The sequence below is a fragment of the Paramormyrops kingsleyae genome, chromosome 2 (assembly GCF_048594095.1).
Source record: "Paramormyrops kingsleyae isolate MSU_618 chromosome 2, PKINGS_0.4, whole genome shotgun sequence".
Taxonomy (NCBI): Eukaryota; Metazoa; Chordata; class Actinopteri; order Osteoglossiformes; family Mormyridae; genus Paramormyrops; species Paramormyrops kingsleyae.
Genome location: NC_132798.1, coordinates 27449571 through 27463764, shown reverse-complemented (window position 1 = coordinate 27463764; position 14194 = coordinate 27449571). Strand labels below are relative to the sequence as shown.

Genomic DNA, 14194 nt, shown 5'->3' with positions numbered 1-14194 from the left:
GAAGGGACCATTTTTCAGGTCCCCACAAAGATCTGTGGATGCAATCAAAAAACTAAAAATGTTTGTTACTTACGGTTAAGGTTAGCGCTGGGTAGGGCTTAAGGTCGTCATGTTGGCATTAGGGCTTTTTTTTGGTTGTGCTTTTTAGCTGTGAAAAGGACTCTTTTGTGGTTTGCTATCAGTTGATTTGTTTGCACCATTCATTGTATTCAATCCATTTTTTAAAGCATTACCTATAAATTCTATTCTGAGTGGAGTGTAGTTTTTGTACAAAGTCATTCGTCCTTTGACTGATGATTTTCATTTTCTCTCCAAGCACACCATTAAAAATACCTTCACAGTAATAATAAGCACGGCATCAGGCATACATACAGCATTCTGTACTGTCTGGGGTAATTGTTTCTATCAGACATGGCCAAGAATTTCTGATGAACTCCTACAGCAAGGAGGGACCAATGCTGGATTCTGAAGTTGCTGTCAGCTGTTTTGTGCTGGTCCAATGTTGCCACAAGCCAAGGATAGTAAACTGGTCAGCCATAATCAATGTTTCACTCCCCCACCTATGTAACCACTGCCCCCCCCCCCCCCATCACAAACATTCTCCCTTGTCATGATTTGGCTGCAACACACTAGCCACCAGACCCTGGAAATTTTTATCATGGAGTAGATGGAGCTGCCTGTTCTCCAGTTTATACTGAGAGGCTTTGTAGACATGTGATGCTATTTGTTGTTCCCTATTGTAGTGCTTTACAAATCCCTGTAATGCTTTAATCCATATCCCCTTGGTCTGGATTACACTATTCTGTATACAGTTTCACAATGAGCAAGGGGGTGGGGCTTGGGCCACATGGATGGTTACAAATGAAGTGTAGAGCTGTTTTTCCAAATACTGCTCTGGAAAAAAATTGAGACCGCAGCAAAGTTTTCAGTTTCACCCAAATGAGCTTGATGGGCCAAATGGCCTCCTCTCCTTTGTAAATTTCTTATGTTCTTATTTCTCAATGTATGGGTATGCGCCTGTGTAAAATATGCATTTTTTGCATTCCAGCCTGACTCTTCCTCCCTGCTTCTCATTGATGAAGGGCGTCTTCATTGCTTTAGGGGTTTTAAAGGCTTCTAGGAGTCCTTGCAGTCTTAATTGTCCTAGCACCACTATATGTTTCCTATTCTTTTTGAAGGTCACTTGAGGTCATCCTCCAATTTATGAGGCACTGCCAGATAGGTTGATTGTCTCTGACATTAGAAAGTTGCTTCTGCCCTTTACCTGGCTGGTTTTTGGTTATTGCCAGTGTCTCCTGCTTCACCTTGTTCTTCTGTACTGCTGTCTTAGAAACTCTGAGCCCGGAAGCAGCCTGCCATATAGCCTTCTGGCAGCAGAGCTCGGGTTAAACCAGGATTTTAAAAATGCAGTTTTTCAAAAATATATAGAATGTTCTCCTATTTTTTTCAGTAGCTGTATGTACACCAGAACCAAACATAATGAATAAAAATGACTCCAATATTGCTGACACGTTAGCCATATTTTTGATACCTGAACATTTTTGTGGCAGCATTACGGGGTGTAAGTAGATTCAAGAGGAACCAAACTTCAAATAAATGGTGAGAACATTCTAGAGAATATAATAACGGACTTCAGACCCACATCATTCTGCTAATTCTAATATTCTGTTGTTGAAACATTTTTTTTTAAATGTCCACATTTTCTTTTTATTATATAGGGTCAAGACATATAGATGATGCTTCAGCTTTTAAACAAATAATTTTTAAAAATGTAAATGATAAAGAGGCGTTCTTTTTGTAGAGTATAAAATCAGTGAAACATTGCCCTCTAATGGTCTGTTCATAATGGAACAACCATCTTTCTCTCTCTTCTGCTGCTTCATAATGCTACCATGATCATAAGTTCTTGTCAATTCAGAAATCAGACGTTATTTTAGCCTTTCAGTGCTTTTGGTAAATGTGTCTTTTATCGGGGAGTTAAAGCTGGTAAACTGATTGCTTGGTAGATCATTCAACTGCAGTGTGCAGCACTTTGATGCGTTTGACAAGAATTATTTCATTTTGACAGATGTCAGATATTGGTAGAATTTGCACACAGTAAAATAAAATAACTAGTGTCTTAGATCCTCTTCTTCTTAGTTATTATGAACTTATGCTGGAGAAATCATTCACCTTTTCATAGGCCATAAACCCATTTATGCTTCACAGAACATTTTTTTTGTAGTTCAGTACCTGCGAAAAATGTTCAAGTCCACATGTGTGAAGTTTATTATTGAAGCTTGAATGAGGCTTAAGTTAGGTGGGGAATCAGACAAAGGTTAAGACAAGCATTGTGCTAAATTTTCATTCGCTATTTTAGTCAAGGGCACAGTAGCTCAGTGGGTCGCGATGTAGCCTCACACTTTGAAGGTTTGTGAAGGTTCAAACTCTTTAGTTGAATGTATGTTCTCCATTTTTCTTCAGCTTTCTTACTACTGTAGTAGCCCAGGTTAATCTCACAGTCCAAAAACATGATTAGGTTATTTGATGTGTGTGTGCTGTGTATGTGCTGTGTGTATGTGCTGTGCATGTGTGTGTGTGTGGGGGGGGGGGCATGTATATATCACAAATGTCCAAATGTCCCCACAAAGTAATAAAAAAAACTGATATTTCGATCTTGCGGGGACAGTTTTTCAGTCCCCATAAGGAAACTCAGTTTTCTAAAAAACAATGGATTCAATCAAAAAACGAATTAAAAAAAAAAACAGAAGTCTTGTATTTTGATTGGTTACTTATAGTTAATGTTAGGACTGGGTAGGGGTTAAGGTTGTCACAGCCTGTAGAAATGAATGGAGAGTCCCCACAAAGACATAGATACCTGATCTGTATGTGTGTGTGTTTGCGTGTATTTGTCTGTGCCTTGTGAGGGCCTGGTACCCCAGCCCCATTGTTTAACTGCCTTAAACCTGGTTGCTTCCAGGTATAGGTTCCAGGCTAACACAGACAAACCTTATAAAAGTAGTGGTGATGGATGGATGGATGGACGGATGGATGGTTTATATAATTCTGTTTCTGCAGCTGTGTTCCAAAGAGTATTTAAATGGACTCCTACTAAAATTTCAGAATGTGTTCGTGGAGAGCAGGTGCCTATAGCTCTAATTAATGTTTATAGTAAATACTGTTTGTACAGACAATGGTGTAAATTCAACAGCGCACATCAAATGGAAATTATTTTACAATTGGGCTATTCAGAAAAATGTGCATCAACATGAAGTCAAGTTAACAAATATGAGAAAAATATTTTCTCAGCAGCAAGAATAAATGTGGATGACGATGTCCAACCATTTCTGTAACTACAGACAACTTAATTCCTCTTTCAACATGGTCAGAAATTTACATAAAGAGAATGCATTTATGTGGGTTTTTAAGAAGTAGGGATTTGAACTGTGAAACTTCAGAATTTGTGTTGTTGGCTTGTTTTGGCTGATCCTGTGTGATGATCCTTTATATATATTTTAGGGCCAACTTCCTTCTTTAATGTGTGGAACATTAGTGACTGATATATTAGCAGGGTATATTTCATACTTATACCGTGGTTGAATACTATTTTCTTATTGGTTCAGAGATGTCACGTGGGTGTTGCTTATTTTCAGTAACTGCACAGGTAGTTTCGGTAGCCTGATAACCATTCTATAATAACACATTATAATGTTTTATTAAACGTGTTAAAATAAAAACCTGTGTGACTATTAACTCATAAATAAGCATTCTTATAAGCGTAATATTCCTTGGTTTTCAAATCGCAAGTGCCGGTCTGTTCATGGTTTCTATGGTAACTTAACAGACTTGCCACTTCCAGTGAGTTGCCGGACCAGATGTTCTATCCTTATAGGGACTATATTTTTAAGAGCACATAAGAAAATTATTAAATGCTGAGTGAAATAATTATCTTTGATAAATTAACAATGACCACACTTAGGATACCTGGTCATTACAACTACAGGAACTTATGACATCCCATTCTAAATCCATAGGCATCAATGTGGAGTTGGTCCCCCCCTTTGCAGCAATAACAACTGCCACTCTTTTATCATTTGTGAGATCAGGCACTGATGTTGGATGTGAAGGCCTGGCTCGCAGTCTCCATTCTAGTTCATCCCAAAGGTGTTTGATGGGGTTGAGGTCAGGGCTCTGTGGGGCCAGTCAAGTTCTTCCACACCAAACTCACACAACCATGTCTTTATGGACTTTGCTTTGTGCATTGGGTCACAGTAATGCTGGAACAGAAAAGGGCCTTCCCAAAACTTTTCCCACAAAGTTGGAAGCATGGAATTGCCCAAAATGTCCTGGTATGCTGAAGCATCAAGGGTTCCCTTCACTGGGAAAACAACCCCACACCATTATTCCTCCTCCACCAAACTTCATTGTTGGCAAAATACAGTCAGGCAGGTAACGTTCTCCTGACATCCGCCAAACCCTGACTCGTCCATCAGACTGCCAGGCAGAGAAGCGTGATTCATCACTCCACAGAACATGTTTCCACTGTGCCGTGTGCTTTACGCTACTATATTCGACGCTTCGCATTGCACTTGGTAATGTGAGGCTTGCTTGCAGCTGCTCAGCCATGGAAGCCCATTCCATGAAGCTCTCAGTGCACAGTTTTTGTGCTGAGGTTAAAGCCCAAGCAAGTTTGGAACTCTGCAGTTATTGAGTCAACAGAGTGTTGCCGATCTTTACACACTATGTGCCTCAGCACTTGGTGACCCTGTTCTGCTACTTACAGGTCTGCCAGTTTGTAGCTGAGTTTCTGTTGTTCCTAAATGCTTCCACTTTGCAATAATACCACTTACAGTTGACTGTGGAATATCTAGCAGAGAAGAAATTTCACAAACTGACTTATTCCAAAGGAGGCATACTATGACAGCACCACACTTGAAATCACTGAGCTCTTCAGAACAACTCTTTCTTTCAAATGTTGGTAAATCTGACTGCATGGTTACGTGCTTGACCTTACACCTGTAGCAATGGATCTGAATGAAACACCTGAATTCAGTGATTAAGAGATGTATCCCAATATTTTTTGCCCATATTGAGTAGTTGATTATATGATTTTTTGTTTGTTAGCCATGGTATAACTAAGGTAAACCAGTTCAAGTTGTGTGGTTACACAAAATAAATCAGCTCCCACTTGGTTAGCGGCCCTCCTCTTTGTGCTGGGCCACATTAGGTCTAGTTGCCATTGACTATTTTTGTATAAACAGATACCTTGTTGTGCTTTATCCCTTACATACAGGTGTTATTTCTGCTTCATAACTGAACTATAGCACCTTGTGTTGGGGCACCTTTGATGTTTTTATTGTCTTGACATATGCACAACTATCTGAAAAAAATGCTACAAAAATGATAAAGCATTTTTCATTGTTGCCTGGGTGGCATAGGGCAAACAGCACTTTGTTGTCACAAGTATTTCATTTTTACATAGAGAAAAAATGAAAGGGGGTAGCTTACGAGAGAATGATGAATGGAAGGAGATTCCAAGCAGAAAAGTAACATAGAAGAACACTGGTGAGATCAAAAAAGGACAAACTGAGGAAGGGGAAATAAATGTAAAAGTAGACTGGCTTGTGATAATGATGGTAGGCATGAGTGGAAGTCTTTGGGCTGTAGATTTACAAGGTCTATGACATCTGCAGTTGTCGAAAGTAAGTTTATTGCATTGCGCTTAGGCTTCCTGTCTTATGTTACCACACAGGATTAAGCATAGAACAGCAAGTGTGACCATAAATGCAGTTTGCACAATATGGTCTTTTGTATAATACATGATGTCATATAGAAATATGGAGCAAGGAGCATATTTGGTATGGATGTGAACTTGTTACCCAAATGTGGTACCTTTGAGCAAGTTCTGTAACCTGAATTTTACTAGTGTGCAATATCCAGCTTTGGTAATTTTCCAAAAGGGCAAAGTCACCACATATAAAAGTAGGCAATTAAAAATCCATTAAGCGTAAGTTTTTAAAGGCAAATTATTTGACAGCCTTGGGATGCTGTGCTTGCTAAATTATATGTCCACCATTTACATATTCCATTCCTCCTAGAGGCAGTTCAATAAGTGTGCAAGTGTCTCAAAGTTTGGAGCAAAAATAGATTATGTGAATAATTAGCTATTAGTGCTTTGGTATTTGCTGGGTTCTTCAGTGAATCAAGTGGTGGTACAACAGACTTCTTTATACCAGTAAGATATTTGCCAGAAAATACAACAAATCAACTAGCACACTTAAATTGCATTGCCTCTCTGTTTAGGAGCCACTCTAGAGCTCTGTAATAGACTGAAAACTTTTCATTATGCAAATCTGTGTTAGGTTATGAGGTTGGTAACATTTCTGTGCATGTTTATAATAATCCAGGGGAACGCCATGCATGTCTGTCCCAAGTCAACTCAATTAATTTCAGTTATCCACACAATTGGATCTTAACTGTGAGTTCTCTCATCGTGGTATTTCTGACTTGGGAAAATAGAATCAATCATCAATGTTCTATGGAGCCTATCCACAAAGAACAAGGTGGTAAACTCTGAACACATTATGTGTAATTCAGAGACACCAGTCTCCCTAACTGCATGCTATTGTGCTGAGAGTGGTTAGGGCTCCCTTGGTGAATGTAGCAGTGGACAGAAACTGAACCCACATCCAAGAGGTATGAGGTTACATTTCTATGCACTGAGCCACCTACCACTCATCATGACAAATTTGCTATTTTTAAATTCTAAATGTTCCTTATTTTAATTTTGGATGATCTACATATTAGTAGAAATAGGGTTGATTCCAAGAGAAGGATTTGAGGCAGCTCATACTGAAAAATCCTTTTTTCCTCAGAGACAATCCTTTACATATTATAATTTATCCTATTTTAAGCTTTGAATAACTCAATATTATCATTCCGCATGAATAAAATAGAAAAGATTTATTTTTCCAATTCAAATAATGATAAACGTGAAAAGGTTCTCACATTAAAATATTTTCAATACTGTTGCTGCCATCAAAGTAATGAATAACCAGTAATCTGTAATCTGGGCCATAAGGACATCTAACAGCAGCAACCCTGTTGTTTCATCTCCATTATGAGTGATATGTTTCATGTGTGACTGACTGGGCAAGTCCATCATGTAATTACAGGAGAGAAATGCATACTACTTCTGCATAATCAACTGATAGCATGGGTGAGGAACCAGCAAGTGTTACGTTGAGAAACAGTTTAAAGGTTGTCTCATATTCCTGATCTTTGGTCATAGATGGCAAAGCAACTTATGCAGCAGAGAACTTCTTTCAAATATCTGGATTTATAAATCTTGGTTGATGTAGTACAGCTGGAAGTACTCTGTAGCACATATTAGTGGCCTGAATCAGATTAAACCAGAATAAAACTGCAGCAGTGACTGCAAGTCTCCCTTGTTTACTCGTACAGCTTTGAAGAATGAGGTTATGAAGGGCGTGTGCTGGGCAGAGTCCAGCTGTGATGGATGCACCTGTCTGACCTAAGGGTGGAAAGGACAGCTGGCTATATAGACAAACACAGAGCAGAATAAAACTCTACCATGGCCACTGCCCACCCTCGCTTAGTTTGTCGCTCTGGTTTTCTTGTCTCTTTTCCAACCGTAAAAAGTGGGATGCTGCTAGAACAGCCTGCATCGTGCACTGTATTACTGTACTACTCTACAGAAAGGAGTATTGTCTATTAATACAGTGTAAAGAAAACAGTATTTATTTTGCAACTGAGTGTTCTTCCGTATCATTTGCTCTCTTATATCTGTATCTTTGTAAAGGTTATTTATTAATGTTCAGTGTTTAATATTGTTCACTTGCATATGTTAATCATTCTTTTTTAGCTCTCCTTCTGCACCTTTAGTCCACAATTACAGTGATTTTTAAAAAAATTATTTAAACAACGTACTGCATTCTACAGACACATAGTATTGTTATGGTTGTGCCTTGTAATATCAGATACCATCAGATACCAAAGGCTGTCAAAAGAATCATAGATACTTACAGTAGGTGCGAAGTTTCTAATCGTAAGTTTCATACTTTTTGACACTTATGACCATCTCACAGACATAAGATGCAAATTTCATGGGTCATCATTCACCCAAACCATGCAAAATGCAGAGAGGACATGAGCAGACATTTTACCATTTTTTCCGACCCCCAAACGCCCCCTCCAGTTGGCAAGTACCCTCCCCTGCCAATCCCAGTTGGCAAGTTATTTTGATGGTTTACGGTTTGGCTCACTGTTTTCAATATCAGTGTTTTTTAATTTGAATTCTGCAGAATACTGTATTTGATTTTGAATGGACTTTTCTTATGGTTCCATTTTTTTTCTGGCTGAATTTCATGTATCTCAAAGTTTGTTGGACAATCAGCTACTAACCAGGTTTCTCACATTTTTCACTTGTATAATATACATTGTACAATGAATGATAAAATCCGAATAATGTCTCCAGTAATGCAGAATATAATCTTTTTCATGCTACATGTTTTTGCTTGCTATAAAGCTAGTCTATTTTCCACCAGAATCATATATTTTGTTTTGTTTTGACTATATTGTAACGCTTCAAACGGAGACTGATTTCTGCTTTGATGGAAAGCATTGAGTTTTCTATCAAAGTTCTCGGGCCTGCACATTATTATTCATTTTATCTCAGTCAGACAGGTTTCCTTCTGTAGTCCAAAGACAAAAATGTGGGGTTTCTGAATTGCCCATAGTATGTTGTTTGTGTGAATGTGCATGTGCATCTGTGTACCTTGTATGGATTGTCATCTCCTCCATGTTGTACCTTGTGTGGATTGGCATCTCCTCCATGTTGTACCTTGTGTGAATTGGCATCTCCTCCATGTTGTACCTTGTGTGGATTGGCATCTCCTCCATGTTGTACCTTGTGTGGATTGTCATCTCCTCCATGTTGTACCTTGTGTGAATTGGCATCTCCTTCATGTTGTACCTTGTATGGATTGGCATCTCCTCCATGTTGTACCTTGTATGGATTGGCATCTCCTCCGTGTTGTACCTTGTATGGATTGGCATCTCCTCCATGTTGTACCTTGTGTGGATTGGCATCTCCTCCATGTTGTACCTTGTGTGGATTGGCATCTCCTCCATGTTGTACCTTGTGTGGATTGGCATCTCCTCCATGTTGTACCTTGTGTGGATTGGCATCTACTTCATGTTGTACCTTGTGTGGATTGTCATCTCCTCCATGTTGTACCTTGTGTGGATTGTCATCTCCTCCATGTTGTACCTTGTGTGGATTGGCATCTACTTCATGTTGTACCTTGTGTGGATTGGCATCTCCTCCATGTTGTACCTTGTGTGGATTGGCATCTCCTCCATGTTGTACCTTGTGTGGATTGGCATCTCCTCCATGTTGTACCTTGTGTGGATTGGCATCTCCTCCATGTTGTACCTTGTGTGGATTGGCATCTCCTCCATGTTGTACCTTGTGTGGATTGGCATCTCCTCCATGTTGTACCTTGTGTGGATTGGCATCTCCTCCATGTTGTACCTAGTGTGGATTGGCATCTCCCTCCATGTTGTACCTTGTGTGGATTGGCATCTGCTTCATGTTGTACCTTGTGTGGATTGGCATCTCCTCCATGTTGTACCTTGTGTGGATTGGCATCTCCTCCATGTTGTACCTTGTGTGGATTGGCATCTCCTCCATGTTGTACCTTGTGTGGATTGGCATCTCCTCCATGTTGTACCTTGTGTGGATTGGCATCTCCTCCATGTTGTACCTTGTGTGGATTGGCATCTCCTCCATGTTGTACCTTGTGTGGATTGCCATCTCCTCCATGTTGTACCTTGTGTGGATTGCCATCTCCTCCATGTTGTACCTTGTGTGGATTGCCATCTCCTCCATGTTGTACCTTGTGTGGATTGGCATCTCCTCCATGTTGTACCTTGTGTGGATTGGCATCTCCTCCATGTTGTACCTTGTTTGGATTGGCATCTCCTCCATGTTGTACCTTGTGTGGATTGGCATCTCCTCCATGTTGTACCTTGTGTTGATTGGCATCTACTTCATGTTGTACCTTGTGTGGATTGTCATCTCCTCCATGTTGTACCTTGTGAGTATTGGCATCTCCTCCATGTTGTACCTTGTGTGGATTGGCATCTCCTTCATGTTGTACCTTGTGTGGATTGGCATCTGCTTCATGTTGTACCTTGTGTGGATTGGCATCTCCTTCATGTTGTACCTTGTGTGGATTGGCATCTCCTCCATGTTGTACCTTGTGTGGATTGGCATCTGCTTCATGTTGTACCTTGTGTGGATTGGCATCTCCTCCATGTTGTACCTTGTGTGGATTGGCATCTCGTCCATGTTGTACCTTGTGTGGATTGGCATCTCCTCCATGTTGTACCTTGTGTGGATTGGCATCTCCTTCATGTTGTACCTTGTATGGATTGGCATCTCCTTCATGTTGTACCTTGTGTGGATTGGCATCTCCTCCATGTTGTACCTTGTGTGGATTGGCATCTCCTTCATGTTGTACCTTGTGTGGATTGGCATCTCCTTCATGTTGTCTCCCTGCCTTGGGCCCTATGTCGCCTGGGATAAGCTTCAGAACCCCTCTGTGACACTGGACTGCATAAGCAGCTGGGAGATGGATGTTTTCTATAAATATCCAGTGCCAAGCTCCCCATTGAGGAATGCACTTAAACTTAATAATAAGCTTGTATTTTATTTATGTATAAAGATCTATTGTTTTATGCAAGGTTAGGAGCATGCACTGATACAGTGCGTTGCTGCACCCACCACACAACAAACCACCTAAGGAATGAACCTGAATGCAGCCATGCGGTGGGTGATACCTCAGCACTACACTAGTCCGAATGGACCAGTGTGACTTTTTATTCCAGTGGCTGGAGTCCTTACAGAGCTAGATGTAGATTAACATCATACACAGGACGAAGCAATTGCAGGTTAAGAGCCTTGCTCAAGGGCCCAATGGAGTAGAATTTGAACCAGCAACCTTCCAGTTACTGACACAGATCCCTAGCCTCAGAACCACCACTATGTAGTTAATGCACTGTTAAAATTTAAGAGATTTACATATAACAATTTTTAAAAAGGCAATATGACCACTTTTTGCATATATCCATTTTCAAACTAGACAGTATAGGGAGCAGCAATGATTCTAGAGTGAGTTTTTGCTCAAGCAATAGTGTACACCAAAATTAAAGAAGAATAAAGTGTTGTTTACAATCTTTATTCAGCTCATGACTCCATCCATCCATCCATCCATCCATCCATTATCTATACCGCTTAATCCATCTGGGTCACGGGGAAGCTGGAGCCAATCCCAGCACCTTCAGGCGAGAGGCGGGGTTCACCCTGGGCAGGCCGCCAGTCCACCACAGGGCCAACACAGACAAACAGCCACACACACTCGCAGTCACACCTATGGGCAATTTAGAGTGGAAACTCATGCATGCACGGGGAGAACATGCAAACTCCACACAGAAAGGCACCCTGGGTGACCCGGGGATCGAATCCAGGATCATGCCTCCATATCATGTCTAATTCATATTTTAGTTCTATACTGATACTGGAAATATCTCGTAAAACGCCTTTAAAGTGTGGAATTTTTGGTACAAAGTTCATTGTATTGGTGAACAAAATGGTATTTTTCTCACTTTCTTTTTTACTTGTGTGTACTTCTCTCCTAGTTTTTACCCGGCCGATTGCTGATGTTTGTTTGTAATGGGTTAATTTCCTTTTTTCTCTTAGGGCCCTCCAGCATCACAGCTATCATCCCATGCACAGTCATCACCTCACAACCCCAGCTACCCTATGATTGGCAGACACACACAGGTAACAGTGACACAGGTTAAACCTCACATAGGTCACATATTGTCCATATGATTCACAGCTACCCCCTCACAATCCTCCTAGTTAAACCCGACCACATACAGCATTACCTCCCCTCATATCCTGCACAGCTAAATCCCACTGTATATGATACATCCCTCCAATCCCACACAAATCACCCAGAAAACCATGCCTTTCCAGTATAGTACTGCCCTCCCACAAGATTGTTTAGTAATTGTACAATCTGTCTTAGCTGTCTCTGACTGCATCCCCACACATCATTATCACTTGGCAGTTTCTTGTTCAAAATAATAAACCAAAGATATAGCTGCAAGCAGTAGTTTCAAGGGCTGACAAGAAGTTTGGCAAGCTACTGTTACAGCCGTGGTACACAGAACTATGTTGAATATGTTGACAAATATTAGAAATGCACTGATCCAAATATGGGATCGGTATCGGCACCAATCTACACTCACCTAAAGGATTATTAGGAATACCATACTAATACGGTGTTTGACCCCCTTTCGCCTTCAGAACTGCCTTAATTCTACGTGGCATTGATTCAACAAGGTGCTGAAAGCATTCTTTAGAAATGTTGGCCCATATTGATAGGATAGCATCTTGCAGTTGATGGAGATTTGTGGGATGCACATCCAGGGCACGAAGCTCCCGTTCCACCACATCCCAAAGATGCTCTATTGGGTTGAGATCTGGTGACTGTGGGGGCCATTTTAGTACAGTGAACTCATTGTCATGTTCAAGAGACCAATTTGAAATGATTCGAGCTATGTGACATGGTGCATTATCCTGCTGGATGTAGCCATCAGAGGATGGGTACATGGTGGTCATAAAGGGATGGACATGGTCAGAAACAATGCTCAGGTAGGCCGTGGCATTTAAACGATGCCCAATTGGCACTAAGGGGCCTAAAGTGTGCCAAGAAAACATCCCCCACACCATTACACCACCACCACCAGCCTGCACAGTGGTAACAAGGCATGATGGATCCATGTTCTCATTCTGTTTACGCCAAATTCTGACTCTATCATTTGAATGTCTCAACAGAAATCGAGACTCATCAGACCAGGCAACATTTTTCCAGTCTTCAATTGTCCAATTTTGCTGAGCTTGTGCAAATTGTAGCCTCTTTTTCCTATTTGTAGTGGAGATGAGTGGTACCCGGTGGGGTCTTCTGCTGTTGTAGCCCATCCGCCTCAAGGTTGTGTGTGTTGTGGCTTCACAAATGCTTTGCTGCATACCTCGGTTGTAACGAGTGGTTATTTCAGTCAAAGTTGCTCTTCTATCAGCTTGAATCAGTCGGCCCATTCTCCTCTGACCTCTAGCATCAACAAGGCATTTTCGCCCACAGGACTGCCGCATACTGGATGTTTTTCCCTTTGCACACCATTCTTTGTAAACCCTAGAAATGGTTGTGCGTGAAAATCCCAGTAACTGAGCAGATTGTGAAATACTCAGCCCGGCCCGTCTGGCACCAACAACCATGCCACGCTCAAAATTGCTTAAATCACCTTTCTTTCCCATTCTGACATTTAGTTTGGAGTTCAGGAGATTGTCTTGACCAGGGCCACACCCCTAAATGCATTGAAGCAACTGCCATGTGATTGGTTGATTAGATAATTGCATTAATGAGAAATTGAACAGGTGTTCCTAATAATCCTTTAGGTGAGTGTATACCTGTCATTCGGATCGGGTATCGGCCATACTGTGACTGATCCACTCCTGATACTTACTTATTTAGTTTTTGCATTACGTAAAAAGATAACTCCCTTTTTCTTGTTTTATAGATTGGTACAATCGCATGACAGCTCTTTCTCATTTTAGATGTGTTTTTTTGCTGCATTTAAGCTGAACGCTAAGGCTGCCACTCAGTTTTTTGCCACTCAGTGGGTGTGAGCACAGTGACTTCCGCCTGCTGTGACGTCATGCATATACCCTTCGCAGTACGAGAAGTGTAAGAAAATCAGATGAGAGGGTAACAATCTGGTAATATTTAACGTTCTTAACAGCAATTAGTACAGTGATTCGAAATCTTTATAAAAACAAAGATTTGAGAATTGGAAGTAGCGTTTAGTGGAAAATCTCACTAAACAAGGCGAATGCAATTGTGCGAGACAACACGAGTAATATAAAAAAAAAAGCAATGGATGATATCAGAGTCACTAGCATGGGCTGCTTTGCACACTCGCTACAGCTTGTGATACACGAGAGGCTGCCATGGCAACAAATTGACGCTGTTGCCAGTGGGAGATCAACTGTGGGGCATTTTAAACATTCACCACTTGAGTATACTCTCTTGGAAGATATTCAAATTGAACTGCAAATGCTTCA

General features: G+C 40.8%; 1 protein-coding gene across 4 annotated transcripts in view; it reads left to right on the top strand.

The window, feature by feature from the left end:
• ssbp2a (single stranded DNA binding protein 2a) overlaps nucleotides 1-14194 on the top strand; it is a 97110-nt gene that overhangs the window by 71193 nt on the left and 11723 nt on the right. For 2 of the 4 annotated variants that reach the window (XM_023824068.2, XM_023824069.2), the window contains exon 6: nucleotides 11765-11848. The exons of the other annotated variants lie outside the window; for them this stretch is intronic. In XM_023824068.2, coding sequence (XP_023679836.1) covers nucleotides 11765-11848 — 84 coding nt within the window. The remainder of the gene's footprint in view (nucleotides 1-11764; nucleotides 11849-14194) is intronic. 4 annotated transcript variants of the gene reach the window in all.